This window comes from Onychomys torridus, chromosome 6 (assembly GCF_903995425.1).
Source record: "Onychomys torridus chromosome 6, mOncTor1.1, whole genome shotgun sequence".
NCBI classification, from domain to species: domain Eukaryota; kingdom Metazoa; phylum Chordata; class Mammalia; order Rodentia; family Cricetidae; genus Onychomys; species Onychomys torridus.
Genome location: NC_050448.1, coordinates 63,294,592 through 63,316,899, shown reverse-complemented (window position 1 = coordinate 63,316,899; position 22,308 = coordinate 63,294,592). Strand labels below are relative to the sequence as shown.

The 22,308-nt window shown below is 35.8% G+C and overlaps 1 protein-coding gene across 5 annotated transcripts in view; it reads right to left on the bottom strand.

Moving 5' to 3' along the window:
• Positions 1–22,308, bottom strand: part of Lrba (LPS responsive beige-like anchor protein) — a 578,506-nt gene that overhangs the window by 464,530 nt on the left and 91,668 nt on the right. For all 5 annotated transcript variants that reach the window (XM_036190835.1, XM_036190833.1, XM_036190836.1 and 2 more), the window contains 9 exons: positions 22,137–22,305; positions 19,112–19,191; positions 18,448–18,510; positions 17,176–17,273; positions 15,241–15,333; positions 14,149–14,257; positions 13,516–13,597; positions 10,347–10,470; positions 9,713–9,905 (listed from right to left, as the gene is read on the bottom strand). In XM_036190835.1, coding sequence (XP_036046728.1) covers positions 9,713–9,905; positions 10,347–10,470; positions 13,516–13,597; positions 14,149–14,257; positions 15,241–15,333; positions 17,176–17,273; positions 18,448–18,510; positions 19,112–19,191; positions 22,137–22,305 — 1,011 coding nt within the window. The remainder of the gene's footprint in view (positions 1–9,712; positions 9,906–10,346; positions 10,471–13,515; positions 13,598–14,148; positions 14,258–15,240; positions 15,334–17,175; positions 17,274–18,447; positions 18,511–19,111; positions 19,192–22,136; positions 22,306–22,308) is intronic.

Here is a 22,308-nt window from a genome sequence, read left to right as displayed (position 1 = left end):
CTGAGGAACTGAGAAATGTTGGAAGGACCTCTGAACTTACGCTCCCATGTCTTAAGAAACAAGTCATGAAACTCGAGACATGCCCCCACGAGACAGCCTCCCAGGAATGTGAGGGGAGGAATAACCTGATTTCCACAAAGAGCGGGTCCTGGGAGGGTCTAACTTCTGACAGTTTGCTACTTTCCTTGGAGCTAGTGCCTCTTCCTCCTCTCATATCTTCCCACAGCTACCTAACATAGCGTAAAAACAGCACGTTTAATGCTTTCCCCAGTTATTCATATCCTATGAAGGGTTTCAATTTATTTTAAATGAATTGATATGTATTTGTCTTACTTATCTTTTGTCAGCCTAATTGAAAATGGCCTGGCCAACAGGTAAAATGAGTAGAAAGGAATGATTTTTTTCTCCCTACAAGAGTTCCCTCACAAATTTGCAGTTCTTACAACTCTGAAGTTCACCATGATTATTAGTAAGCAACCATAGGGAATATAAAATAAACTTTCTCCTTCTATAAAATGTTTTAAGCAACATTTCCTTATTAATATAACATGGGTTTATAATTTAAAGAGAAACCCTATGATCTTTAGTATCTGTATTAAATATGCCAATACACAGAAATAATCTAGAATTTACTTAAAACAAAAGGTAAACTTGGTGCTCAAATTTCCATAAAGTACCATAATTCCTAAGTAGTAATTGTTCGCCAGTCAATAATATTCTTTACAATACACTAAATTAGGCTCATTTTCACAGATGATTCTGTATGCATCTTTCCTTTAAGTTCTTAAGCAAAAGTATTTTTAACATACTGATGGTTGGTTCATGCACATAACTGTAAGCATTTGGTATCACTGACAAATACTTAAGAGCAACTCTATTATCTATATTATCTATAAAGCTAAGGCAAATTACGACAAAATAATACAGTAACAAAATTGTGATAGCACAAATCCATAATATCAACATTAGTGAGACTGAGGCAGGAGAATCTGGAGTTCAAAGTCCATCTTACCACTTGAGGGATCATATGGAAACCTACTACAGTAGAAGCTTCTTAAAATACATACATATATGAAAAAAATCTAAATGAAATCACCAAATAATGGAGGACACAAAGCCCCAACTAGGCTTCTCTTGCCACCAAATGAAATCTTCAGTGTCAGAAATGAGTTATATCTAATTGAATTGTTGGCCAAGGGCACCCCCACAGAAACACCCAAAAACTCAAGACTATTGCTAAGGCCCTTTGGCTGTCCTTCACAAACTGATAGTAAGGCCCTATTACTGAAGACAGTACCTACAAAACTCAATGGGTATGGAGAAGTAAAACTGGTGCCTTTGTTCATGGAACTGGAAGGTTCTGCATGCTACCAGAAGAGAAAGGTAAACACCAACCCAGCTACAAATCCAACAATCTATAATGGTAACAACAATCTATAAGAATACACTGGTGTAGCGGCACAAAAGCTGTTCACTTAACCAACCACTATCTTATTGGATTTAAGGCCCAGTCCATAAAATGGAACCCATGCCTGACACTGCTTGGGTAGCCAAGAATCTGAAACTAGATAGGCCACGAACCTGAAAAAAAAACCACACTATTGTTCTGCTAAAGGAGCACAGCAATACAATGAATCTTAATGACATTCTGCTATATTCAGAGATCAGGTCTTATTCAGCCATCATCAGAAAAGCTTCCTTCTGCAGTAGATGGTAATTAATATACAGGCCCACAACTGGACAATGTGCTGAGAATGAGAGATATTGGAACAGTCAGCCCTAAAAGGGATATCTTCATCAAACCCCTCCTGCCTGGTGTCAAGTGATCTGTGTTGTTGGGCACCAAATGATGAGTGTTCTGTGTTGTGTGGGTCAGTCAAAGAAAGAGATCACTCCAAGATGAATTTTAGGTCTGTGTGGCAGCAGGAATGTCCAGCTTCTGATGGACTGACCCTCCAACAGCTGTTCAAAGTATATTTATTGATTTTTACACAAAGTTGATTTTGGGGCAAACAAGCTCCTCATACAAAAGTCCCTGATCTAATCTATATTTTTTTTGAAGGAAAGTATCACACCCCCATCACTTTAGTAGTTATTGCATACTGTTTACAGTACCCAATAATCCATGAGCTCCAGGTATGTCAGGAGTGTCTTATTACTAAAGTCATGCAAAACTGTAAAGCTGCTGCAGAAAAACTCTAGAAATCACAAAGAACAATCACTGATTTTCACCAAGATTCCTTCATGATTAAATTAATTCTAGAAAACAACTATTCTGTTCTAATGTTTACCCTTGATACAGTGACTCTGCTAGATTCCTACAACACCTCAGGACTCAGGGAACTATACAAAGAGGAAGTGGAAAGAATGTTAAGAGCCAGGACAGGTGGAGGACACTAAGGAAACAAGGCCCTCTAAACACAGCAGGACTGACACAATATGAACTCAGAGAGATACTGGCAGCCTGCATAGACCTGCATGGGTCTGTGTTAGACAGGTTCCCAGTGCAGAGAGGAAAAGTGGACACAAGCCCTCAACCCTAACCCAGACGCTATCTCTAAATGACATCCACCCACAAAGAAAAAAATCAGTTTTCTTCAATGGAGACTTAATAAAGAGTAGTCCCCATGGCCCAAGAATGATCTCATCTGACCAGTTTTACTTTCTTGAATAAATTTAAACACATGCTTACATGCAAATCTGGTATATAAATTACTAGAAAATTTTAGGGAGGAGTTTAATGTAACTATGAAAACATTCTAAAATGCATGATAAAACATTCAAAAATACAGAAACTCCTGGAAATTCTACAAAAATGAAAGATAAATATGAAGAATGTACACACACATGATCAGGGCATCACTGTTCAACAATAAGAAAGTATAACGTTTATGTAACACGTTACAACATAAATTAATAGTTTTTGTTTTAGTAATCACTTCCAACAGCTCTTCCAAATAAAATTCTGGAGAATGCCAGAAAAGAGGAGAAGTAAGTCATGAACCACTCCTAGGCTAGTAAGTGTTCTGGTTATATTCAGGTGTTATATAATCACCAAAGCTAACTTTACTTTTTTATAGTACATACAAGAAACTCTATGTAACCATTAAAATGCCAAGCAGCAGTGTCATTAAATGGAAATAGATCGTAAAAGAGCATAAATATAACCAAATTTTTGGAAGAAAATAATTACAAGTGTTTATATATTTATTTAATCCATATGGATTAGTAGACCTAAAGATCTTACCAAAATACCAATATTAAGTCCTATTCAGATATCTGGACATTGAGTAGCTTAGAAGTTTTGTATATATACAAATTTTTCTGTTACTTCCAAATTTTAAAAGAAAAAGAAAAAGGTATTTTTATTAAAAATTTTTTAAGACAAGGATACTTCATCAATCACACATAAAATGCAAATCTGTGAAATGAAAAATTTGTAATTTTTGACATTGCTTTTTATATTTTTTAAATTACACTTTATTTATGTCTAAGTACATGTGTGTTCCTGCTCCACAGCACTTGTGAAGGTCAGTTCTCTACTTCTACCTATGAGTTCAAGGATCAAATTCAGGCTTATCAGGTTAGGTAATATAAATTTTTACTAACTAAGCCATCTCATTGGCTCTTGAAATTTCTTAATGGGTGGCTTTTAATCTTAATATTCTACCATTTTGTCTATTACATGACTGAAATGAGTAATTTCTCTGATTGCTAACAGTAGGTAACATACTCTAATAATCTAAGATCTTTAAGTATTTTACTCAAATTCATCCAGTTGAGCACAACCTAATTCATTTTATTTCTGATGCAAGTGAAATTAATTTTTACTTGTACATTATTTTGCCAACACAGATATAGACAATACATTGTCTAAAGGCTGAAGCTCTATTTCCTTATATAACAAAAGTATTTTAGGTCATTCTCATAATTAATAAGTTGGAATAATTTAAAGTGTAATTAAAGAAGCGTTACAGTCTAGCAAATGAAAACATTGTTATTTAACTGTACCACAATTCATCCTTTTCTCAAGAGAGGGAAACTTTTTAATGATGACAACAGACAACAGTGAAATTACACTGGTTACTAGGCACACAGCTGAAACTCTCAGTCCGCAGTAAGCTGCCCAGAGCAGTTGCTAGAAGCCTATTACTGCTTAGAAAACCTAGTTCCGCTGTTGGTGGAACAGTACACAATGACAAACAGCTTCCCTGCTACAAAGGTGGCAGGAAATCTATCACACTGAACAATAAAATTGCAATTGAGTTTCTTTGGCTTTTTATAGCTGCTGCATATATCCTGATGTAACTGCAAAAGCAAAAGCCATCCAATTCTGCAACTTAGTTCTTTACACATCGGTTCTTCATCAAGAACTACAATATAAATTTGTGATACTGAAACCCAAAATCACTGCAAAAAACAAAAGGTAAGCCTCATTATAATACCACATGCAACAAAGTATTTAAGATGCTTTTAAATGGGTTCTTTTACATAAAGAAAATTTGGTTACAAGAACTTCAACAGAATTTTTAGCATACTACAAATTGTTCACCTCCTTAACTGAATAATTCACACCTACCTATAACTCTATTAGATATTCATATGAAGAACCTTAGAGCACAAGTTGTTCATTTTAAAAATAACTATTAATATTTTAACAAAAAATGAATGTAGCAGCATTTAAATAATTTTTGTATAAATTTTATGGGAAAGAAATACCTTTTAACTTTTAATTAATGAAGAAAATCCCCACCCAAAGAAAATGAAAATACATGTGTGAAAAACTAAAATTAAAAGTTGAAATTACAAAAGCCAACTTGAAATAAGTTTTTCTTTGCCCTCTTACAATTCCATTTATTAGTTTATTTTTTAATACATCATCATGACAAAAATGTGGCAAATCTAGTTTTACTCCAATTTAAAAATACAAAAATGAAAACACTCCATAATTTCTTTAGTCAGCACCTCCTTTAAAAAGGAGGCGGAGGACTGGCTTTTATGGGAAAGTAGACACACGGCCTCTCCTTAAAGCAATCATTTCCTTTGCAAAGCAGTTTTAAGATCTGTTTCAAATCAAAAGTCACTGAAGTCAAGAAAACTATAAACTGAACAATGCCTGCCTCCTCTTCTCTCTGACCACTCTGAATTCATTCTATAAAATCTATGTCTAGGAAAAAATAAATAAACAAACAAACAAACAAACAAGCACTCCCTGTAAATACTAACATAAAATAGCATATTTCCTCTTTTTAACATTCTTTGCACCATGTTTAAATTCACAAAAAGTCAGATTTTTATAATTAAAATTTTATAATTAAAAATTAAAAAATAACTAAGAAATCATAAACTGAGGTACACATTCAGTTTCTTTAGACTCTCCATACCTCCACATACTCTTTTCTAAAACAGAAAATATCACTTACATCTTAGAAAAGAGTATATATAAAATACAGCTTAATGTGAAGGTAGAGAAGAATTCTATGAAAGTAGCAAAAATATTTCCTGTATACTCAGAGGGTTATTTAAACTTTTTTGTGCATAAGAGTTTATTTTATGTGTGTGTGCGTGTGCGTGTGCGTGTGCGTGTGCGTGTGTGTGTGTGTGTGTGTGTTTTGGAATTAGGTCTCTATAGTACCCACACTGGTCTTGACCAAAGGATCATCTTCTGTCATCTGCAAATAGATTATGGATGTACACCATCACACAGAGCAAAGAGCTAATTTTAAAGTACAGACTTATAGCCTGTGGTGTAGCCTAGTAGTAGAGCACTTGCAGAGTATGCACAAGGCCCTGCATTTGATCCCCAGGTCTAATAAACTCTACGAGGCTTCCCCCATCTTAAGAATAAGGTTTTGAGGTGGGACAAAGAAAACTGTAATAAAATGTGCATTCTAAATTACTCTGAAGAAGTGGTCCAACATCATACTGTGAGTGGCCATGACAAAGATGCTTTCATAAGCAGCCACTGACACTGTTCATGGCTTCTTGATAAGACTGAGCTGCTTAATCATATACAGTGTAAATCAAGCTAAACTAAACAATGATGTTTTCCTTTCCCTTCACTGCTAAAAACTCAGCACCAAGCACAGTTCTATGGATGCTATGAAGAAATGTTAATAGCTGCTGATAAAATGCAAGACAAGAATTCACAGGTATCACAGGGACATATATGGTTAATGTTGGTTCACACTGGTGCATTATACGTAGCATTCTCCTTCATACAAGTCACACAGCTCGATGCAAACCTAGTCACCACTTTTTCCTCGGTGAAACTATCTCTGTCTTTGCTTGCTCTGCTTTCTCTACCAGAAGGTCACCCCATTTCTATCTACATGAATCCAATTTACTCCTGAAGACTGTGCTCAGTGTCACCTGTTACACAGACTTCTCCATGCCCTTGGGTAGAAGCAATCACTCTTTTCACGGTGCATATCTCTTCTGTGGTATTGAAACCTGGAACCTTGTATACAACTCTTTTTAACACATCTGTTTTCTTCTGTTAGAAAACAATACCTTCCAGGGTAATATATGTTTTGGATTCTTCTTTCAACTTTCATAATATCTAGGAAAGCATTCAAATAGAAGCCAAAAGGAACAAAACAGTGAATACATATAGGAAGTAAAACAAAGAGAAAAAAATTTAAATGTTGGAAGGAAAAGATAGATAACAAGAAAGAGACCTTGGCACAGAACAACTGGAAATGCTGAGACAAAAACCGACCAAACAACAGAGAGCAGAGAGAGAGGGGTGAGGGCAAAAGAGATGCAGCTCCACTGGGGAGGAGGAGACGGGGTAAAGACGGTCCCCAGCAGAAAGCCAGAGGGACAGGCTGAGTAGAGATATTGGAGAGATCAGAAAATTATGTAAGGCGATAATACTGGTTGAGAGAGAGAAGACAGAGGAAGAGAGAAAAGCAGACAGCTGAGCAGGCAATCGTGGAGGTACATATCGTACCTCCATCATCAGGGTCTCTCCATGACCATGGGAGATGCAGAAGACTGATGCATGCAGTCAAGACAGACTGACAAGAGACACTACAAAGCTTAGCTGCTGTGAATTCAGACAGACTGGGTGACTGGCTAAGCTATCATTTAAAACTGAAGTCCTAAACAATGGAGAGGATTTGAGTAAATGGAAAGGACTGTGTAAATTAAGATTTAACACAATATGGCATGCTTTACAATAACTATAACCCTACAGCCAGAGCGTAGTTTCTTGTCAAGTAATGAAAGTTAGAAAATACTTTTATCAATGGCATCAATGAAAGACAAGACAAATACATGTGAAGAAATAATTTAAAAAAACTAACTTTCTATTAAAAGAAATAACAAACTACCTACCGAGGGAAACAACATGTTATTTTTAAATTGATATGCCCCTAATCTTACACGGGTCTGCGGCATTATATTGTTTGGGTGGAAATCTACAGGAAAATCCAATCCCATAGAGTTATGTAGCTGGATAGCAGAACTTCACAGATCCTCTGAAAAGATCTCATGTAGTCCCCAAGTCTTCTGGTAACACTTCAACATCTCTCTGAAGGTTATTTTCCCCTAGCCATCTTTTCTAAGGCAAACTCAAATACACTCAGAAAACATGAAAAAAAAATCTGCTTCTTCCTTGGCACTTTTCTAACCTGTAATCCCATCAGATATCTCTGAAATCTAATCCAAATGTATATGAGGCTCAAACGTAACTCAAGTTTTCTTATTATCTCTCTGTAAAGGGTGAAAATCTACTAACAGAAAACGAACATAGATCGCAGCAGCCCATTGTAATGGAGGCAATGTAATCAAACCAAAATAAAGTACACAGGGATGGGAAACTGTTCCTGTACAGATCACATTATGGATAGCTGAGGCTTTAAGAGTCATGTAGTTCTACAGGGGATACTCAATTTATCTGTGTAGTGCAAAAACAGCCATGTATTAATAAATACATATATGGGAGTGGTTTTGTCCCAAAATTTTTATTTGCAATAGGCACGATTTTGTCCTTGGATCACGGTTAGCTGAACAGCACTTTGGACTAAACTGACCAGTCTCAAAAATCTGGTGCACAGACCAAAGGCACTTCATAAAATCAGATAATTTTCTTATTTCCCACTAGATTTTCTTAAGATTTACTCTTATTATTTTGACTGTGTGTATGTGTGTGTGCGCGTGTGGCTTCGCGTGTATGAATGCAGATGCCCCAGAGGCCTTAGATATCGGGTTCCCCTGGGGCTGGAGTTACAGGCAGTTGAGCCACCTGGCATGGGTTCTAGTAACTGAACTTCGATCCTCTAACAGAGATTCTTCTGCATCCTGGGTGCTAGGACTAAAGACATACAGAACCACATAATAAGAAAATAAAGATAGATTCTAATGGTACATCAATTAAAAATTTAACCTTGGCAAATATTTTGAAATCCAGACAAAGTGATGAAATGATGTGAAGCAATAAGAACTTACAAAGATAAATGCTGGTAAGAATCTGAATGTATACACTAATATGAGGGGGGAAATTTCATTATCTTACATATTATAGTTGTAAGAATTTACATAAATTCTTAAATATGCATTATTTGCTCATATAACTGGTAGAAGAATAAAGTCAAGTCATAAAAGACTAAATAGCTAAGAAAATGAACACAACTACAGGGGTAAATATGGGTGAATCCAAGCAACATAGTGCAAATAATAATTTGCAAAAATACATTTAGCATGATAGCGCTAACCTTAAGCTTAAACATAAAAAAGAACATTATTTATTGTTAAGAGCTATAAAGTTCTGATAGAATGAGTCAGGACAGAGAGCTTGCCTGACATACATACTGCACTAGGTTCCATACCTAGAACTGACAAGACAAACACCAAACATTATTTAAAGGTATATACTGCAGTAAGAACATAAAGAAGATACAGAAATAGTAACAGAAAATTACTTTAGCGGGGAGTGAGGGTAGGAGAGAGATTGAAGAATGATAAAAACATTTGAGAAGAGGTACTTAATTTAATAGCTAAGTATTAGGTTCATTTTTTTTGTATCTTTCAAGGTCTATAATATTTAATTGAAATTGTTCAAAGCTAAAAAAACAAAGAACAGGTTGGGAGAGGTAACATAAGCCTACACTCAGCACTTTGGAGGTGGAGGCAGGAGGATCACAAGTTCCAGGTCTTGACTAAATAGTGAGTTCATGGCCATCCTGGGTTATATCAAATGTTGTCTTAAAAACAGAAAAATAGCTGAGTAGTTTATTTGAAACCAATTTTAACCTGACTTTGACCTGAGAAAAATGCAAATAAAAGCAAGAACTTTCCTTTTTATTCAAATTTACATTATTTACAAGAAAAAATATAAAAACAACAACAACAAAAAAAAACCTCCCATCTTTGAACATGGTGCGCCACCTTGTGTTCAAAACTTCCTAACAATAAAAATTCAGAGAAAAATACCTGAGTGTGGCATACATGAAAATATACATTTCAATATGCTATGACATGATGTTCAAATTTACTTAATTTTAACACACATAATACGAACAATTGGAAATAATTTTCCATATCTAAATAAGTTAGAAACATTCTTATTAATGCCTTTTTAGTTTTCACTATATTTTCAGAAAATAACCTACCTTTTTCTTTATTTCAAACATATTAATATTTTACTTGAGTAAAACTCAAAATTACAGGTACTTAAAATAACACATACTTCCATAAAGCAACTTACCTTTGAATGTGTGATGGATAAGGTGTCTACCCACACTCGCCAGCCACCCCACTCATATTTGACTGCATGGTAAAGCAGGATTCTGAATATGGCATATACCATTTCTGTTATCTTCTGCTCATCTGAATTCTTAGGGTTAAAATAGCAGAGAGACAGCATCCATTCTTGCCACACAGAGCACTGTAGCAAGCTCCTAAAAGTTATTTTTAAAAAAAGTATTGAATTACTAAAAACTGTAAAATCACTAGAATTCTAAATAGTGAATACAGGTCTGTTGTTTGTTTGTTTGTTTTAAAAAGGCCAGTTGGGATAGCCCATGCCTTTAATCCCAGAACTCACGAGACAGAGACAGGTGGATCTCTGAGTTGTCGTGCAACCTGGTCTACAGAGGGAGTTACAGGACAGCCATGGCTATATACAGAAACCCTGTCTCAAGAAGGGGTGGGAGGTGGGGGGTGAATAACATAGTTATCTAGAATACATTCAAAACAGTTCTAACAATGTGGTAATAAAAAATTTTAACTCTTGTCTGTTACTTACACACACTTATAGGAAGGAATTTTTCTAACACAGACTGGAATCATCCAAAAGTAGGTATGAATACTGTAAATGAATGCTTTCTATTCCGGCTTACCTCCTGTTTTCTCTACTGTTATTAAAAAGTTTAATCATGTCAGAAAGAAAGGCTCGGCGAACCTCCATGCTCTCTGGGCACTGGGGAGAATTTCGAAGTAGGGTCGCAATTACTTTTAGTATCTCTGTAAGACAGTTCATAAATAAGTAAAAACCAAACACAACAAGAAATTCAGGAATATGTAAGCAATTTCTTTGTCTTTTCTTTATAAATGTCGACTGAAAACATTTTATAAAAATTAGAGAAACATACTAATTTATAATTTATTTTAAAGAGTTTTTAAATTTATAGAAAGGAACCTATATTCATTAGAAAGAACTTATAAACAAGACAACAATCGCATGTCATTTTGATTGGCTCTTCCTCTCCAACAAATGGAACCCAGGGCCTTGGCATGATGAAGCAAGTGTTCTACCACTGCGCTACACTCCAGCCACAGTTGCATTTTATACAGTTCAGACAATACATTTAAATTATAAATGATCAAATTTATAGTGATGATCAAATGTTTAGTCTCTACCAAAGAGCAAAATTGATCTTAAAAACAAAAATCCCCACTATAATCAAAATCTTGAGAAAAAAGAATAAACTTTTGCTCTGCAACAAAATTGATGGTATAAACAACCTTTCCATTATGAGATACATTTTTAAAGCTCTAAATATTTCTTCTCTAATTTTAAAGGCAAAATTAGAAAAAAGTAGAAAGGAAAATAAAACCTACTCAACATCCCATCCCCAAGAAAATGCAAATAAACCTACTACTGAATGGGCTTTTTGTACGGAAAGTGTTTTAATAAGTGCTTAAAAAACTAAATCTGAACTATCCAGATTATTTAAAATATCTATAACTACAAATTTAAAGAATATACCAAAACTGTACCTACATAATTGAAAGTTTAAGAATTGTGTCACCCCTTGTCAAGGATTCTGATGAGTGAAATTAAACATTAAAAATAACAAAATTAAGATGTTCTTCCATGGAATTAATGATAATTTCAGAGTAATTTCTAAATTCTTCTGATGACTCCAAAGTTTTCCACCTAAACTATTACAATGATGATGATGTTCATGAAAATAAGATCACTGCAATTTACACTGAGGATGTGCTGTCCTAGGACACTGCTGAATGAAAACACATTCAACAGAGCCACAGGATTTTCACAACAGGATGCAGATACTGTGCACTCTCATTTTAGAGGGCGTAAAAGTCACAAACTAGTAAAACGGGTAGAGTTGAACCCCCAGGTGGCCTCTTTTTTCTTTCTTTTTAATGTATCTGGGTGTCTTGCTTACATGTATGTCTAGGTACCATGGGCATGGAGTGACTACAAAGGCCAGAAGAAGGGACTGGATTCTAGGAGCACAGTTACAGAAAATTATGAGTGCCATATGGGTGCTAGGATTTGAACCTGGGCCCCTGCAAGAAGAATCAGTGCTCTTGACCACTGAGGCACCTTCTCCAAGCTGCAGGTGAGCTGTATCTTGAACTTCTACAATATACTGCCTGCCATTTCCTAAGTCAATCAGTTTGGCATTAAAGGGTCAACTGTGTCCTCTCCAAAATGCAGGTGCTACCCACATGACAAGGCTAAAAAGTGGGACCTTTAAAAAGTAATCATGCCTTGAGGGCTCTCCAATTAATGAGATGAAATCCATTTAAGGGGGCTCCAGGGAAGCTTTCAGCTTGTTTGCGCTGTCTCCCTCTGTGGGCAGAGCAGCCTGCACCAAACCAAACAGAGGAGCCTTTAGCTTAGACTTCTGAACGTACAAAATTTGAAAAAAAAAAAAAAAAAAAAAAAAAAAAATTCTACTCTGTTGTGATCTATTGTGCCCCCCGCCAATATATTGTGAACCCTAATAAATTTATCTGGGGTCAGAGTACAGAACAGCCACTAGATTAGACATAGAGGCCAGATGGTGGTAGCACATGCCTTTAATCTTAGCATTCTGGAGGCAGAGATCCATCTGGATCTCTGTGAGTTCAAGGCCACACTAGGAACAGACTTGATCCAGGTGTGGTGACACACATCTTTAATCCCAGCACTTGAGATCTTATGTCTTTGCTTGGGAAAGACACACGCCTTTAATCCCAGGAAGTGATGGCAGAAAGCAGAAAGGCATATAAGGCATGAGGACAGGAACTACAGGCTTTTATGCTTTTAGACTTTTAGCAGCAGTTCAGCTAAGATCCATTTGGGTGAGGACTCAGAAGCTTTCAGTATGAAGATTCGTGGAAACAGGATCCAATGAGGAGTTGTCGAGGTGAGGTTGGCTGTGGCTTGTTCTGCTCTTCTGATCTTTCAGAATTCACCCCAATAGCTGGCACCAGGTTTGTTATCTAATAAGGCCATCTAACACTTCGTTCTACATTACTCTTTTGAATTATCCAGTCTCAACTACTATGTTACAGCAGCATGGTCTAAGTTGATAAAATATTCTAAAATTCTTACATCTAAATTTTTCCATTTTCACTATGAACAATGAATGACAACATGATTTGGAAAGCAGAGAAAAAGTAAACTTCAATGTTTCATGCTTTTAAAATTGATACAATGTAGCACACTATACACAAAAACACAAAAGGTAACTGAATTTTAGAATTCCTCAGCATACAAAAAGTAATTGTAATTCTAAAAGTCCTTTAACTAGTTATGCTGGTGACATGATCTTAAAAATGAGAAATTAATATGCCCTATTATTCTAATTAATTCCTAGAATTAAAAATTCTAAGTTAAATAAGACTGTGTTCCCATATCAAATTTGACATTATTTTACTGGCAGTAATTTAAAATTGAAACTATCTCCCATTGTTTACATAATTTAGCCTGACATTACCAAATAATAAAAACTGTTCTGAAAAATCAGGAAAAAAAAAACTAAACCAAGATCATATAAATATAATAACAGTGTCAATTTGGCATAACATTCAATATAAACATAGATAAAACTATTACAATTGATTCCTTGAGAAAATATCTATTTACTTTAATCATATTAACTCCCCCCAACACACACACAGCTGAGGACCAAACCCAGGGCCTTGCACTTGTTAGGCAAGCGCTCTACCACTGAGCTAAATCTCCAGTCCCATCATACTAAGTTTTGATTTTGTGTGGAGACTTTATTTTTAAAGCAGAAAAGGTAATCTTAAAGTATATAAAATACATACGAGGGTTTTGTATTTTCACTGTAGAATCAGGATCTGGATGCTGTTTATGTACCACCTGAGTACAGATCTGTTCTATAAGAATCTGCAAGGGTAAACAGCAAACTGCATTAGCACAACAGATAGGTGAGTATCACCATAAAGTAGTATAAGCACAATGCGAAAGCTCTGTGTGCAGCTGGGCATAGAACTCACACCTGTAACCCCAGCTCTAGGGAGACTGAGGCAGGAGGACTGCCAAGACTTTACAACCTGTCTTGGCTACAAAACTAGATTCTGGAACAGTCTGAGCTTTAAAATAAGATGCTGTTTCAAAAATAAAATGTATGGCATAATCCTATTTTTCAATGCTAAGTACGTTAGACATATAAATACCTTTTAACACCATAATGTTAGTTTTACTTCATTATAAAATGAAACATCAAATAATCAACACAGTGGAACAAACACAAAATAGGGCTAACTAGGTTACTTAATAATTTGTAATTAATAAACTTCTAAAATGTAGCCATATTATCTTTATATAAATAATTTATAAGGGGTGCATTATAAACAAATCATCTCATTTTATTTAAATACTGACGATTATAACATTGTCACAATAAATTAGTGAGTAAATTCTTACTGCAGTCTTACCTCAAACAGAACATTGTATGTGGTCATTGTGATTAGATTTGTCTGAAGCAGGAGTCTCTCAGCTAGCAACGAAAACAACCCGTGCCCAAGCATGACTTCAGCTTTTCTCCTAAAATAACATGAAAGAAATTACAAAATACAGAGTTTGGGGTTTCACAACTGATAAAACACAGATTTCTTTCTGATTATAAATTCCAACTCAATTACTCTCATAACATTCTTCAACCTAGAACATTCAAGGCTGTCCACAGTGTAAGCATATCTGAAGTCCAAGAGGCGAAAGACATGGGCTACGTTACTGCACAGCAAACTAAATTCTGTAGTTACCTGTTACTGCTAACTGCCCTGGGTCCACTCGTGCACATGAATGCTTCAGAATCACAGTAGTTTTGGGGTGGAGGTGGCAAGAAATGTACATAATTTAGGAAACTGAACACTACAGAAATATGTGCACTAAAATTAACATTCCAGGAATAAACTTTAAAAGTAGTAATCACATATTTTAATTATACCCTAGGGTCAGCAAATTTTTTCTATATAGTAAATATTTAAAATCTTGTGGACCATACCGTCTCTGTCACATCTCAGCACTGCTTTTATATGATGAAAACAGCCATGGGTTATAATAGCATGGTTGTGATGTAATAAAACTACATACAGGTGGCAGCTAGGTTCAGAAAGACTGCAGTTTACCACCACTTGTTCTACCTCCAAAACTTAAAAACTAGGATGTAGTAATAGATGAATATGCTAGCTGTCACATTTCAGTTACTACACCAATGTAAATGATACAGATAATACACAGGGTGATTCAGTTCACCAAAATGAAGCCTTCAATTAATTCTAATTCTCATAAAAACTCAACATATAAATAAGTAATTTTCATATCAGAACCTAAATACTCTCATCCAGTTTTATCTTTAAAATGTGCAAAATGACATTGAACTTACATGGCAATATAAGACTAAAAACTAAGTGGCAGCACCACAACAACAAAGAAAGTAAGTAACGGAGCCACAGAACAGAAACCTTGTTCCAAAGCTTTAAACAAATAATATCCAACAGTTCACTTTAGATGTCATGCATACTCACTTTGGAGCCAGATGTTTTAAAAAATAGCCCAGTGCCTTGAGTGCTTGAACTCTGATTCCTTCACTCTTTGATGCCAAAAGTTTATAAATAACACTGAATAAATAAAAATTAAGAACAAACTAGTCTAAATATAATTTTCAAGGTATCATTGCAAACTTATTTCAAAAAATATATACATAAATTTAATATACATTTTTGACATCTAAAACTCATTTATCTCAGGCTTAGAGCCTTTTAGTGAAAACAAACCAGAATTAACTAAATATTCCAAAACCACAAGTGACTTCTCAAGGTACGTACATATATGCTACTATTACTGTATAAACCCGGATTAAAACACTATTTAATGGTAGCACATACTTAAATTTATGAATAATTATTATCACCATGAAAAATAAAGGAATGGACCGGTAATGTGTGATCATCAGAAAAGACATATAAATAGTACAAATTAGTGTTTAAAACAACTGATTATTAGATGGTACACAGCTACAAGCTACATGGAGGAAACCCATAAACCTAACTAGAAAAGTCATAGGGCCTAGTGGGGAACTTACTACTAATGTAAAGTCAAATTGACATAATGTCAAACTGCCTTCTAAATACCTATATTTATTCCCATAAACAACTGCCTTCCTTTGCAGCAAATGGTTGTAAATGTAGAGACTCGTGCCTGCTAAAAACACTGAAAATACGTACTGTTGAGTATATAAACAAGACATTTACGTGCACACTCAAAAGTTCAAGGGAACATTATAGAAGAGAGTAGGAAAAATTTAAGCATGGGAAGACAGGGCGAAGGGTTATAAAATGCCATCTTCTAAGTCTGACACAGTAATTGTAATCTTGAACTCACCCACAGCAGCTTCAGTTACCTGCCTAGGCCCCAACAAGATTGGCAGTAGGCCCCCATAGGATTGGCCCTGTCAATAATCAGTTATGAACAGGGAAAGCGTTCATGGGGTCCCAACTCTTCCTGCAGAACTATTGGCTACTAAAAAATTCTGGGGAAGAGGTAGTCATGGTCTTCAGGTTATTCCCACCTGTGAACCCAACCAAAATCCAATTCATAGTTCCACAGCTGGTTACACAGATGGCCCAGTAGGTAACAAAAGAAAACAAAAAAATATTAATATGGGAGCAGAATTTTTAGGGAGAAGGGGAAATTGACAGGAATGGGAGGTAAGAATAATTAAAAGTATTTTATATATGTATGAACATGTCAAAGAAAAAATTAAATAATAAAACATATAATGAAACAAGAATAATTATTAAATTAAAATTTTTTAATTTATTAAATGAAATAATCCCAAAGTAAAATAGACTTAAAAGCACAACTAAAAAGGTGAATTTAACAATAAATCTTCAAAAATATTAATTTACTCTTAAAAGAACACTTAAGGCCTTCTGATATAAAAATAAAGAACACGCAAATTAAAATTCAAATGCTTTATTATAGCATTCTTTTCTACATAAATATTTATAACAAAGACAAATATTAGAATCTTATGATTACTTAAAAATTGACACAGGGCCAAGCTAATGGTGCATACCTTTAATCCCAGCACTGGAGAAACAGAGGCAGAAGGACCACTGTAAATTTGAGACTGGTCTAATCTATAGAGCAAGTTCCAGGTTAGCCAGGGCTACACAGTAAGACCCTGTCTAAACAAGAAGAAAAAGATAGCATCTTCCTAGGTAAACTGCTCCATTTAATAATGTATCCATAAAAAATAGAATAGTAACTTTTATAAACTTAAGACTCATTCAAAAAATCATGACACAAATCTTGATTTTAATAAGTTTAAAAACCTTAAATTATTTCCTGCTATAAACTCTTTTTATAACCTAGGACCAAATATTTAAGAATATAGTATTTCCAAAGGAATGCCTTCTATTAAATATAATTAGAACTCTCCATATGCTAACTCTTACCGTAACCCATTCCTTTGGTCAAAAGCAGGAATCATGGAGTTAGGATGCTCTGCCATTAATGCAACAAGCAACTGTAGAACATCCATTAGATTGTCGTCCTAAAATTATTTTAGAAAATTAAAAATAAAATGAAAAAAAATCAACTCTTTAAATACTGAATACTTCTGAAACAATATAAATTTTATTAAATAAATAAATAGGCAAATCTATAATATATGAGTTTGAACAAATGATGATATTTAAATATTTTAATTATAAGTAGGGTATTTACTTATAATTATACTTTAAATATACAGCTTAAAGTATACACCATAAAACAGCCAGAGATTTTTGTAATCAGAGAGATAAAACTGCTTTTATGTTAGACTATATAACAATACCCCACAGCCAACTCTAGAGAAACAGTGCATATGATTTCGTGAATTGGCTGCTGTGGCTGTCACTCACACTGTCAGCTCGCAACCAGCACCCAGGGATTTACTGCCCTCTTCAGGCCTTCACAGGTCCCAGGCACACTCAGGATGCATAGATATATACATCAGCAAAACACAGATACACACGAAATAAATAGTAGTTAAAGATAAAAGAGATATCTGAACCCATTTAATGTTCAACTAAGCAATTTTAAATTCCGTAACAAATGTGACTTGTTCAAAAAAAATCTAAGCATGTGAAAATCAGAAAGAAGAATGTTATGAATTTTAAATCCAATCATTTACAGCCATTTTCAAGTCTACTTTTCTCTTTTTTACACTAGTTCCTAACAATATGCTTTCATGTACTTCATTCACTAAATAAGATCCAATTTTAGCAACTTCTTAAAATCTTTCATGATACTTCTCAGAGCTATATTGTGGTAATAAAAACCATTAAGATGAGGATTCATTAGCATCTAAATAGAGATTTATTCTCCATTAACAGTGATATATAATTAGTGAATATTTCCTCGATGTTTTTACTTTTAAAAAATACCCCTAACACAGCTTAAAAACATGAAAACAAGCTAGAGAGATGGCTCAGCAGTTAAGAGCACTAGGTGATCTTCCAGAAGACCTGAGTTCAATTCCCAGCAACCACATGGTGGCTCACAACCATCTGTAATGAGATCTGGTGCCCTCTTCTGGCCTGCAAGCATACATGCAGACAGAACACTATATACATAATTAATTAATTAATACATAAACAAATAACTTGTTTTTTTAAAAAGATGAAAGAAACAAGCAATATACTTAAAAAAAAATAAAATTCCCAAATCAGAAATTCAAGTATTACCTCATGCATAGTCAGCAGGTAATTAAGAATGGCCTGTAGCTCATCTTCCTTTACTCCAGAGTCCTTCAGAAACATAATACACTTATCTTAACCTTACATACAAAAGTCATTTTAAAATCAGAAATTGTACATATAGATTAGTCAATTTCATCAGCTGCTATAAATCAAAAACTAACGTAAAAATCTAAGTTTAAAATAACACTTTGAGAAAGCACAAAAGACATAGTCTGAAAACTATGCCGAAATCAAGGGGCCGGTCTCTTGCCAAATCTAATGTGACAGCTAAGAAGGCACCACAAAACACAGAAGAAGTACTAAGATGATGAAAAACTGGCACAAGCCAGTAATCCGAGCACCTACACCACACAAGCCAAGAGCAGAACCCAGCGTTAAACAGAGCCTTTAAATATCTGCCAAGGGAAAAAACAAATACTCTTGAGTTCTCATGGAAATCTACATAACATGCATTAAAGTGCCGATCTCCAATTCTGTAGTGATTTATGTATACCCAAGAGAAACAAGAATGAAAAACAGAGATGAAACAAACATCTCTCAGCAAAGTTTCTGTCATATTTTACTGGCAAAGAATAAACAAACAGACCATATTTTATGTGAAATGATCTGCCAGAACAGGCAGCATGAGATGGGGAAGAAACAAACTTACCTTCATCACTAACTGCTTAATGAACATCAGTAAGAATGCTCTCAGAGAAAGTATTTCTTTCTGATTGGGTCTTGGTCCATCTTTAAAGACACACACAATTAGTATTTCAAAGATCTCAAGGCTAACTAAAATACAATGCTTTCATTTCCAGGAGTTTTCCCTTTATTTAAAAGAAACAGAGAGCTAAGCATAGTGGTACAAGCCTTTAAAGCCAGCACTCAGGAACAGAAGCAGGCAGATCTCTGAGTTCTAGGCCAGCCAGGGCTACATAGTGAGACACTGTCTCAAAACACACACACACACACACACACACACACACACACACACACACACACACACAGTCAATCTTCTAAAGAATGACCTTCCCTTTTGTGTCTTTTGAAAGGCTAGCATTCACTCTCATATTCAACTATATATTCGACACTCCAAAAGCACAAATAGGTTATACTGTCTACTGGATATGACAGGCCTTTGGACTCCTCCATACAAAAGGCATGAAAGTAGGAGAGGACCTAGCTGGGAAGAACAGGGTCAGCAGGAGTGGAGGGAGAGAAAGAGATGCTGATGGGGAGTGAGTATGATCACAATACAGTATATAAACGAAAAACACTGGCAAAAAAAAATTTTTGAAGTTCATAATTCAAAGAAGTGAGAGGATTTCAAAAACAAACATATGGTGATAAAAATTTGTACTTGCCAATAGTATTTATGTTTTGTTCTGAAAGTGCTTGTTATTAAGATAACAGAAATTTACCAAAAAATTTAAAAAGTAAAGAAAAATCTAAACTTTGAGCAGTAAAATGTTATTACATGAACTGGGTATGAAACAACTTTTTCTACTGTCGTCCCTTTTAAGCTGTTACAAAGAGCATGCTTCACCACACAAAACTGTTAATGAAGAAGGGAAACATTATGCTGACTACCTCTGACATCTCCACTACTTGGGAAAGTCCTTGGTCACACATGGCTCACATTAAGTCAATTTTCATGTCTCCAGCATCTAATTCCAAAGTACAAAACTTCTGAAACCAAATAACTATTGTTCTAAGACCTCAAGTTAGGGACCTGTTTGCCTCATAAATTCTACAGTTTCCCCAGTAATCACTATTTACAGCTAGTGCCCAGACCACCAAAGCACAAGACCAACGTGACCTTGAACAGATCAATTAAAACAGGAAGAAAATTGTGTAAAATGTGTTCCACATGATAATTCCTAGACAAATAACAAGCTAAACAGACAAGAACCACAAAATTTGAACAGCTTCCTTAGCTGACCTGTGAGACTTCCTGAAGTCGCTATTTACTTATAAAATGAAGATCAGGACTTGAAACTGGCAATCAACAAGGATGTGAAAGTCCTGCACCACCATGAAGTCGCCATCAGGAAGTTCTGGCCTAGATCGTCAAGAGCCACACGCTTACCAGCTCAAACACATCACAGCGTTGGTGTCCTTGCAGTTCTCAGAGAGCAAGGAGTTTACTTTGAAGGTTACATAAAGTAGCACAAAATTACAAAACCTATCTTCACAAGGCACTGAACAGTCAAAGTCTTTGACAAAATGAAAATACATGGTTTCCTGGTTCCTAAGAAACCCTTCTCATGTGAAGCAACAGTCTTCAAAGGCTGTCAAAGAACAGGACCCACACCTCTCAGACTGTGGGCCTAAGGAGGTGGAGGCCCCAAGTGTGTCCATCAGTGCTCTAACTGCCACAGACACAGCCCACAAGTGTGTCCATCAGTGCTCTAACTGCCACAGACACAGGCAACACACAGACCAAAGACACTTCGAATACTCAATACAGGGAGATGGTCTTTTTTTCTTCCCACTAACAAGAGTTTTATTAAGATAAGAGAGAGAGACAGATGTGAACAGGCCTACAGAAAGACACGTGATTAAAGAGAGAGGGAGAGATGTTCTTTTGCTGGCTTCACAGTTATGAGGACTCAAAGGTGGACTTGCTGCTTGCTAATACAAAGGGAGGGAATTCCTAAAAAGATCTGACACAGAAGAACTAGCCACCTGGAGAGACAAACGCACACTCTGAGCATTTTCCAACATTTCCCCAGCACCTGCACCAGTTGAACCTGAGACTGCCACTTTGTATCAGCTGATTAGCTCTTTCAACACAAGCCAGTCTGAAATAGGCTTTACAAAACTGAAAAATTTTTACTTTGACCTCTTCAATGAACTTTCCACATGTTCAGAGAATATTACCTTGCATTGCTTGTCCTGATTGTGAAAGAAAACAATTACTGAAATTTTAGAATTTCTTTATTAAAAACAGATACCTCTTACATTGCTATGAAATCTCCATTTCCCAAAGCACCATTTCCAATGACTCTCACTATGATTATCTCAGCACCAATACCAGTATGGAATTAATTTGTTTTCCTCGGTGGCAATGTGTTACAACTAGCCTGATTATATTACTTCCCAAATGACACAGTAGCACTCTCCCTCAACGGTAACACAAGGTTGGCAACAGCCATCTATGGAACTAATACAACTGTGCTATGATGAAGGGCTGTAGAGGAGGTTGAGAACACTGGTTACTCTCCCACAGGACACAGATTGATCCCCAGCACCTGCATAGCAGTTCACAACCTTCCATTCCAGTTTAGGGGATCTGAAACCCTCTTCTGGCCTCTGAGAGCACCATGCACACACATGGTACATAGACGTATGTTCAGGCAAAACATTCATACACATAAAACGTAAAGAGAGTATATTGCTGGGTATTTTGTTTTGTTTTGTTTTGTTTTCTGTTTTTCGAGACAGGGTTTCTCTGTGTAGCTTTGCGCCTTTCCTGGAACTCACTCTGTAGACCAGGCTGGCCTCAAACTCACAGAGATCCACCTGCCTCTGCCTCCCGAGTGCTGGGATTAAAGGCGTGCGCTGACGCCGACGCCGACGCCGCCACCACCACCACCACCACCACCACCACCACCACCACCAGCTACTGGTTTATTTTAGATCCTGATTTACCATATGTATAATATAACATTCAGACAGCAGAATTATACCTAGTCCTTTAGGGGTGATGCCACTTCGGTCCTGAGGATTCACTGCCCAGTAGTAGTACTTCAGTGTGTGCATGATGAGCAGCACTGTTCCAACTCTCCGAATAGTATTATATATGTTGACTGTACCAATGAATTCAGTGGACAGGTAAGTGTACAGCATCAACTGAACCTA